The sequence below is a fragment of the Arachis hypogaea genome, chromosome 19 (genome assembly GCF_003086295.3).
Source record: "Arachis hypogaea cultivar Tifrunner chromosome 19, arahy.Tifrunner.gnm2.J5K5, whole genome shotgun sequence".
NCBI lineage: Eukaryota > Viridiplantae > Streptophyta > Magnoliopsida > Fabales > Fabaceae > Arachis > Arachis hypogaea.
Genome location: NC_092054.1, coordinates 27,676,814 through 27,686,629, shown reverse-complemented (window position 1 = coordinate 27,686,629; position 9,816 = coordinate 27,676,814). Strand labels below are relative to the sequence as shown.

The 9,816-nt window shown below is 34.2% G+C and overlaps 1 protein-coding gene across 4 annotated transcripts; it reads left to right on the top strand.

The window, feature by feature from the left end:
• The first annotated feature begins 1,647 nt into the window (after positions 1-1,647).
• Positions 1,648-9,370, top strand: LOC112776583 (flap endonuclease 1). Of its 4 annotated transcripts, XM_072227177.1 has the most exons (18): positions 1,648-1,770; positions 1,875-1,991; positions 2,074-2,132; positions 2,281-2,340; positions 2,486-2,539; positions 3,351-3,399; positions 3,511-3,558; positions 3,668-3,733; positions 3,811-3,861; positions 4,057-4,176; positions 4,253-4,337; positions 4,444-4,525; positions 4,979-5,093; positions 5,217-5,273; positions 5,386-5,432; positions 5,530-5,584; positions 7,528-7,640; positions 8,611-9,370. In XM_072227177.1, the coding sequence occupies exons 1-17, from the start codon at positions 1,759-1,761 to the stop codon at positions 7,597-7,599; spliced, it is 1,149 nt and encodes a 382-aa protein (XP_072083278.1). In that variant the 5' UTR covers positions 1,648-1,758; the 3' UTR covers positions 7,600-7,640; positions 8,611-9,370. The 4 variants fall into 4 exon arrangements, with proteins under 4 accessions (XP_072083278.1, XP_025676572.1, XP_072083277.1 ...); XM_025820787.3 differs by lacking the exon at positions 8,611-9,370 and having other exon boundaries at positions 7,528-7,856; XM_072227176.1 differs by lacking the exons at positions 7,528-7,640; positions 8,611-9,370 and adding an exon at positions 6,501-6,884.
• The last annotated feature ends 446 nt before the right edge of the window (positions 9,371-9,816 follow it).

Sequence of the window (9,816 nt, the reverse complement as noted above, 5' to 3'; positions counted from 1 at the left end):
TATTTAAATATGATTAAAGACTTATTAAAGGTTGATTAGTATTGTACAACTAGCATTTTTCTAAATTCATCGGTGTTATATTGTTTTCTAATGTTAATAAAATCATTTTATCCAAAAATTTAAGCTATTAAAAAAACATATAAATGTTTATATAACTATTCATTATATCCTTAATTAGTCTAAGACATAAAATTAATATCTCAAATAAAGACAAATGATAACAACGGGTTACTTATTCTTTATCAAGAATCTATCAATGTGGGCGGCAATTATATTGGCAAATGCTACAAACACGTGTTTAATTTTTGTATTAAGTAAAGAGTAAATGTTTTAATTATTAAGATGACAACAATATAATATCGTTTTAAACTTTTAATTATTAGCGAGTGTTTTTGTTAATGTCAACCTTGAATTAACAAGTATATGCAATATAGAGCAAGTGATTAACATGGCAACAACTAATAATGTCTTTGATTCACATACAAGTGATTCTTTATTTATTAAGTATATGCCAACCTTGAATTTACAGTTACACGCAGCCGGTTAGGACATACAGCAAGGCGACAAATTAATGAAGGTTTCAAACGTATGATTATGTCATTGCGTTGTTCGTTGGATTCTGCTGGCGAAAAAGGAATAAAGGATTAAGGGACCTGATGACCTTTGTGGGCTGCGTTCATGTAATTGACAGCTACCAAAAACATTAGTTAGTTGCTGTTCAAGACTAAATTATGATTGTGTTATGTCTCTCGTATGCTGCGGCATAATTATTGCCAAGTAGAAAATAGCAGGAAAAAGGTCTCGTATCATTATTCAAATGCGTGCAAGATATATATTAGCTAGAGATATTGTAGATTTTTTTTTAATCGAAAATAGAGAGATTCAAACTCAGAACCTCTTAGATGAGTATAAAAAAACTATACAATTTGAGTTATAACTGCTATAGATATTGTAAATTAGTAGAATAACAATTACCATAAACATCCTCATCACTCTCACCCAAATAACAATAACAAAAATGATTGTATGAACAAATAAAAATTCACCAATTCAACTAAATATCCCTTAAAATCATTATTTTTTCAGCTTTTTTTTTTTGAAAAAACTCAAATAAATAATTGCAACAAACACATACATAAATTTGGTGTTCCGTACATCTTTTCTCCAATATTTAAAATAATCAATTTAAAAATTTAAAAAATTAATTATTTTAAATTAAATTCAAAATTTAAAATTATAACCTAATAAAATTCAAAATCATCATCATAATTAAATCTCGCCAAAATTTTTATTCCACAAGAGCAGATGTGTTCCTTCTCTCCTTCCATTTATTTATTTAATTTTATGGAAGAATTTTTTTTCATGGTATTTTTTAGCCCAACAGAACCATGACTAATTTATTTACAAATCTGATCTCTATTTAAGGATTTGTGATTGACTAACAAAAATTTATTGATACTTTCGTACCCAGATTCGTAGCAATCCTAGCTGTCCACTTTTGGATTTCTGCAGGCTTCCTTTTTGTTTTGGACAGGCAACTTCTGCAGGCTTCAATCATTCCCTAAGCAAATAATGGGCTTATTGGGCCGTTAGTTATATGGGCCGAATAGTTGGGCCTACTGCAAATTGCAAAATAGTACCCTTGAGCAGAGTGCGCGGGAAGCAGTTACCGTCTCCCTCGCATTTCTTCTTCTTCTGCCGTCTCACTCATCTTTCTCATTTTCTCTGCTCATTCCTAACACAAATTACTCAAACCAAATGGGTATCAAGGTCAACAATTCTTCGCATTTCGTTTTCATTTCAGCTTTATTCTTTATAATCAACGTTTCATTTTCCTTCATTGACGGATTCTCATGGAGGTTATTTCATTCTAGGGTTTAACGAAGCTTTTGGCGGACAATGCACCGAAAGCCATGAAGGAGAATAAATTCGAGAGCTACTTTGGACGCAAGATCGCCATTGACGCCAGCATGAGCATTTACCAGTTCCTTGTCCGCACTACTTACTCACTCTTAGCTACCACTATATGCTTCCAGCAATTCGTTTCTCATGTTTGTGTGGTTTTTGGTGCAGATTGTTGTGGGAAGAATTGGAACTGAAATGCTCACTAATGAAGCTGGTGAAGTTACTAGGTGGGGTAGTTAGTGATAATCAATTCACATTCACATAATTTTCAATCGAGTATTGCCTAATTGTGGGTCTTGTTATGTTTCTTTTTTCGTGTTTTCTTATAATTTCTTTATTGGAAATGTGTGATGACTTTGCTTTTGTATGTTACAGTCATTTGCAAGGCATGTTTACGAGGACTATCAGACTTCTCGAATCTGGGATGAAACCAGTGTAATTACTTATTACGTTTTCTGTTATTTGTTTTAAGTATTATTTCTATTTCCTTTCTTTCAATAGAAACCTAGGAGAAAGTGTTGTTTTGTAACGTATGCACTATTGCTGATTTTTTCCCCTTGCTAATTTTCCTCTTTCCCAGATATGTTTTTGATGGGAAACCACCAGAGTTGAAGAAGCAAGAGCTGGCAAAACGGTATTTTTGTGTTGATGTTTTGTTATTTCCAGATTGTTCATTTTTCCCCCCAAAAAATAAAAAAGGAATTTCATTAAGATGAGGAGAAGGATAATACAAACTGGGGATAAGGGCATCCCTGTACGAAAGCAAAACAAAACAAAAGATTTTTTTGTTTGAATGAAGAAAAAACAAAAACAAAAGATTTATCCGTAAAGCATAGCTTTCAATCTCTCAACATGTCTGAGAGAGAAAGTCCCCTATAAACTTCATGAGCTTTACACCAAATAGATGCTAGGCATATAATCCTACACTACAAAACATGTTTGTCATTGAAGGTGCATTATGCTCCCACCAAATAGTGGCAAAAACTGCACAATTCATCTTGTGCATCTAAAGAAGTTTTCTTTATTTTTTTCTTTTAAAAGAAAAATATATTCTTTTTCCACTTGATAAAAGTTCTTTAATAATGTTTCAGAGGTGAGGATGCTTGGGTGAGTGTACACAACAGACTAGATAGGATTAGAATTATTACATTTTGCATTATAAAGGACTTGAGATAGTTTCTATTATAGAGAAGATTATAGAATCTGATCTTAGTTGGTAAGTGGCTATACTTGGAGAAGGCTTGTTGAGACGGGAGTTAGGAACTTGGATTCAATGGAGGGTGAATGATTTAGATTTAGATATAAATGATTTAAACACATATATGGTTCATAATAAAACACTCATTTGATTCATGTAGTTGACCCCATCTTGAGAGACAAGGCTTAGTTTTAGTTATTCTCGTTCTCGTAATGATGTCTTTTTCACAAGTTTTGTTGTTGTTCAGTTTGACGAGGAGGGCTGATGCTACCGAGGATTTGTCTGAAGCCAAGGAGGTATGTCCATAATTTGATATTGGGTTATCCCTATGATTCCTTTGTGCAAGTATTTTCTTCTATTAAATAACAATATTGATCTTGGGGATGTCTTCTTTCTTGTAATTTTAGACAGCCAATAAGGAAGACATTGAAAAATTCAGCAAACGGACTGTGAAGGTGAGTCTTTGTTGGTTTGGCATCTTTGTTTAATAAGTTATTGCATGTAATGGATAAAGCCTTGGTTTTAGGTGCGAGCTGTTGATGCCATTTCTCCATACTCTTGTAGGTGACAAAGCAGCATAATGAAGACTGCAAAAAGCTTTTAAGACTCATGGGAGTGCCCGTTGTTGAGGTAACATTGTACTACAGAAGTATTTATGATTACTGGTACTGTGTGTCTAGATCTGGCTAAGACTTTGGCTTCAACAGGCACCTTCAGAAGCAGAGGCTCAGTGCGCTTCTCTTTGTAAAGCTGGAAAGGCAAGTTCATATCTACTGCATCCCCTTGAATATTTTGTTCTTTATTTTTTTTCTATTTATAGTTATAATCTTTAGTTATGACTTCATGCTATTTTTTTAGTTGATTGTTCAATCCTTTAAAATTAATTTCATTATTTCAAACATTTCCTAATATAAATTTTCTGATGTTTATGTTGAATATTTTACTACTTGTAGGTTTATGCTGTAGCTTCAGAAGATATGGATTCTTTAACATTTGGAGCTCCCAAATTTCTTCGCCATTTAATGGATCCCAGCTCCAAAAAGATTCCAGTGATGGAATTTGACATTAGCAAGGTCCTTGTAGCTTTCAAAGTTTGTCAAGTTTTTCACTATTAGATCTGTGCTTATGTTGATATTTATCTTGTTTCAGGTTTTGGAGGACCTACAATTGAGCATGGACCAATTTATTGACCTATGCATTCTTTCTGGGTGTGATTATTGTGAAAGCATCCGAGGTACTTTATATTCAATTTGATTTGCGAGATGTTAATTGAAGTGTGGCATTATGATTGCTATATAACTCAGTGCGTCCATGTAATATAAACATGATGTGTGCTGCAGGTATTGGAGGAACAACAGCTTTGAAGCTAATACGTCAACATGGTTCTATTGAGATGATACTGGAGAATATAAACAAAGAAAGGTTTTTCTTTTTCTTTTCTTCCGTTCTTTAAATCACCCTTGTCCACTTTATGCAATTTGATCTTGTGGTGAAATTTGGCTTACCTACTTCCCTTTGTTATATTCACACTGGATTTGCAATCAGATGTCTGGCTTAGATATTTGGGCTCTTCCAAGTTTACTGATTGTGAGAATGCATGTTCCATGTATTTTTCTTTTGTACTCATGTTGTATCTTGGTGTCATTTCATCATTATATTAAATATCTGCTATTGGAGGCTGTTATGTATTTTGGCCTCTTTATCTAGTGATTGATATCCCATTGATGCTGCCTATTTTTCCAGATATGCAGTGTAGAGCATCCATATCCACTGTCTATCAAAATAACTTCGAGTACTTTTTTTTTTTTTTTGTGGTGGTATCTCCTTACCATGTTGATAGTTTATCCTTTACAATGTATTGAATGTGTGAAGCAGGTATCACATTCCAGATGATTGGCCATATCAGGAGGCCCGACGGCTTTTTAAAGAACCATTGGTCATAACTGAAGACGAGCAACTTAATCTGAAGTGGTCTGCTCCAGATGAAGAAGTAATAGCTAGTCTGTTACAAAATCCTTTCAAACAGACACAGATTCACATACTCAAATTAATTCTATCAAAATATATTGAGTTCTTTGGCAATGTAACCAGCTTTGATCATGTTGCCTTGCAGGGGTTAGTAACATTTCTGGTAAATGAGAATGGATTCAACATTGATAGGGTGACAAAGGTGTGTGGCTTCAAATAATATCTTTTTGTTGACTGTTTGATCAGGGTTTGGTGGGCTTTCGTTGCTTCAGAAAACAACTTATTTATTTATTTTATTATCTTTAATCTGATAGGCAATTGAAAAAATTAAAGCAGCAAAGAACAAGTCGTCACAAGGCCGGTATGTGATCCTTAACTTGTTGGACATGAATGTTTAATGTTTTTTCTTTTCTTTTCCTTTCTAATTCCTTCACTTTCACTCTTCCAAACACTAACAGATTGGAATCATTTTTTAAGCCTACAGCAAATCCATCTGTACCCATTAAACGGAAGGTGTGTATCCATTACGCCTATTAGAGTCATTGCTTGCTATTATTTGTTAATATACGAAAACACTAGAAAAAAACCTGGCAAATTTTTCATCAAAACATTTATGGTCAAACTTTGGGCTTGCTATGATTCAATTATTCAGTTCTATTCGCCTGTTTTTCTGGCTGTAACAGCATCATGAATTATTGCTTCCATGCATTATTTGCATTATCTTAAGATGTCATCTGGATGATGACTAAACTCTTGCATCTGATGATGACATGACTTATTAACTTCAGTTGTGTGAAAAATCATTCATCTGAAGATGTGATCATGAATGTTATTTCTTAGATACAAATTGAACACCACAACTTGTGTGGCAAGGATATCCCTGATCATCTCCTTTACCCACTGTAGGTTTTTAGTTCTTTATTCTCTTACAAAAAATAAAAAATAAAAGGGTTAGTTGCACCTACACTTGTGACCTTTTATGATGCCATGCACACTATAGTTTCTAAACTTTAAATGTGCAAATTGAGCCTTCTAAGTTTTTCAAATTTACAGTTTGACCATGTTGGTAGTTTGTTCGTCAATTATTAAAAAAATATCACATTTAAGATTTAACAAAATATAGGGTATCAAAATTGCATATTTAGGAAAGTTCAAGAGGACCAATTTTTGCATAACCCGAACTTCTAAGGGTGTAGTGCACTTATTTTGGTTACAATGCACGTGTTCTCGGGGGTTTAATTTGCACATTTTTAAAGCTCAGGGAATAAAGTAGATGGGAGTAAGATGCATTTATTCTTTTGTTTTTGCAAACAGTATCCTTTCTGTTTCGCATCTGAGAAATTGAAGTACCAGAAACAGGAGTTTGCCATTTACTAGAAATATTGAAGCTGATTTGCGAGCATAATTTTGACTGCACACTTGATGACAGGAAAGCAAATGCATGCTTAAATCTTTCAAACCAGATATTGAGCATAAGATGTTCTCTCTGCAAACTTTTAACTGTTCAAGGCCCATGGTTAGTGGCAAGTTAAGCTTGCCAAAACATAATCTGGGTTCCAAGCACCACGTGTCATTGTCATTATTTAGAGCTGTCTGCTTTGGTGCCTGAAGCTGATTAGCCCTGGTGAACCTTCAAAGTCAATCTATTCTCATGTAGAATCTATATTTTAAGTAAAGAATGTGAAAGTCTTAATTTGATCATCATATTTTATGGAAGGGATAAACTATCCTTTATCACTATCTATTGTGTCATCCAATAATCTGTAACTACTAATTTTACATCATAAATTAAAAAAAAAGCCTCCTTTCATTACTCCACGCATGTTTCATTCCCAATATTGTGTATTTCTCAAATTAAGTATTTAGCTTAGCATTTGCTCCCTTTAAGTATGCAGTTTTGTGGTTCATGGTGTTTAAACTTTACCAAGTCTCATTGACTTTATTTACATAGATACGAAGTCTCATTGTTATGCAGGAATGTAAAAGAACTGAAGAGCTTAAAATTTATTTTGTTTCTCTTGCTTGTTTTATTTCTTGTATTTCTTTATTAACCACCTTTTCTTTAGTATTTTAATCTGATAATTGTATATGCTAGCGGTTAATGGATAAACAACACCTCCACCCCCCCCCCCCAACACAAAAACCACAAAAAAGATGTCACTGGTAATCTGGCAATACCAGCTTTCACATGATGGTGGAAGTTTATGACTAGATTTTACATATGAGCAAAATTTACCCATACTGGGCTCATGCATTATTGCTAGGTTTTTTCTACTTCGTAGCACAAGATGTTTGATGCTTTGCAAAATGGGTTTATACCTTTCATAAAAGAAAGTTGAGAAGTTCGTAGAGCCAGTCTAACAAAGAACTTCAACGATTCTGCTGATGGGTTTAGAATAAAACACCTCTACCATATGTCACTATTCTTGCGTTAATAAGTTCTCATTTCTTGGCAGGAAACACCACAAGCTAATGCTAAAGAGAGTAACAAAAAGACTAAAGCCACTGTTGCTAAGAAGAAGAAATAGTTGGCAGCATCTAGAAGATTCTGGCCAAAGCAGTTAATCAGGTTAGAGTAGCTTTGCATCATGGAGGTTTGATTTGCAGTACTGAAATTTACTCCTCCAAAGTGTAAAATACTAATGTTAAGTTTATTTTTGGAATTTGACTAATTTATGCTAGAATTTTGCTTCCTATAATGCCAATCTGTGGTGCTACTTAATTAGTCCATCGTTACGTAACAACAAAAATGATTGGAAGAAAAATTCCACTGAATTTCAGTTTACCCTTTTGTAGTTTTTCTTTTGTCATCTCATGCTTAACTAATGTCTAATGTAGTTTTGCTTTTGACACGAGTTTTTAGTTACAAATGGTTCAAATTTCGTACAAACTTAAAGTCCAACCAAATCCCCACAAATTCTTTGAAAACTTGTGATCTAATACACTACCAAAATAAAAATGTTTGAAAGAGAATAGAAAATTGGCTAAAACAATTTAAAATTATCTTATTATCCTATTTTATATTTTTTAATTATTGTTGGAATAATTGAGTAATATTAGAAATAACAAGTGTAGTTATAAATTTTACATACATAAAATTACATGTGGCATGTAGAATGTCGTGGATATGTTTTGTATTATTTTTAAATTAGAGTGACAAGGAAAAAAACACGTTTTATATTTGGGAAACTAAAACAAAAACCTTGTGATGAGTAAAAGTGTAGGGCACGGATTCTATGTGCTGAAGATCTTTGGCACACCAATGCGCATAGCACTTATCTTCGGCTGACCGGTGTGCCTTTGGATGCTGTCTGTCGGATCTCTCTCGTTTTTTTAATTCAATGGTGGAGATCACCTTTCCTCTTCCCTCCTTTGATTGGTTAATAGATATCTTGTGTCAGAGGGGCTATTTTACAAATTTATATTGTTGCTAGTTATTTTTGTTAGATCTGAAAACTATCTGGGTTTATGTAGAATTAGTTAACGATTTTTAAGATGGAATTATTTGAAGTTAATGATTCTGCGTTACGTTTAATCAGAGACGATGGGATTGGGCTGGGAAGGAAGGAGTTTCATCGTTGACGTTGTTTGACGCATACTAGAATCGCGCGGATGTTTACGTTTCCGTCACTGACCACCAATGGAGTTGCAGGAAGTTCCCCCCAACCCACCCCTCGCGGAATCACACTGCAAAGCTGCCTACTCTCCGAATGGCGCATCTGTCGCGACTCATTGGTTCGGAGGATGAAGATCTGCATAGTGTCCTCGCCGGAGCTGGATTCGATCACCGTCGGATAACAATGAGTGATGTTTCGGCTAGATGTATGGCTTTGTCGGAGACGATCAACAAGGAATGATCGAAACGGCGTGGAGACGGGGTGCGAGAGGATGACGAAGGAGAGGAAGAAGGTTTTTCGGGTCGGGCGGGTCAGGTTGGAACACAATTGGTTGGACTTGGCTCAATCCAGATGGGCCTCTACGTTATAATTTTTTTCTGAAACCAATGAACAATGATGGGCTCAAGTGCTGGGTTATTAATTGTTAAAAATGGATCACTGGTTTGGTATGGTCAAAAAAAAAATTTACATGGCTGAAGAAAGATGAGGAACACCCAGTACCAAAAAAGAAAGGTAACACAAAAACAGTTATTGCATGTATAATTAGTTGCTGAACAATCTAATATTCTATAAGATATAATAATTGAGTAAAACCAACTTATCTGTAAGGTTTTGCCATATTCTGGTGCACAATATTAACAGAAACGTTGAATAAGGAACATCCACATATTTTCCAATTGAACACGGGTTTGCATTCGAGCAATATGATTGGTTGAGGTTGAATACCTCTCCTTTAACAAGCAAAATTCGATGAGGCTTTTTAAGGAGATTTTAGTATTTAATTGCACTAATTGGCTTATTATAAACCAAGAAAGAACTATGAAACTTGTTTAAATTAGTCCTTTCGTATTCTTTGTTCATCCAAGCATTTTAATTGAAAAATATGTTTATCCATTATAACCGAATTTGGCATAATATTACGATACGCCAAATGAAAATAATTCAGAAAGGAAAAATCGATAAGCAAGTCTTTGAGAACGCACACGATTTGGAAACGGTAAATGCTAACAACCCAAGATAATTTCCTAATTATGTATCAACCGCTCAGATGACTTGTTTTATATTGGATGATTTACATCCCCCTTTTTTGCTTGGGACTGTGAACTATCTGGTACCGTCACAGTTAAT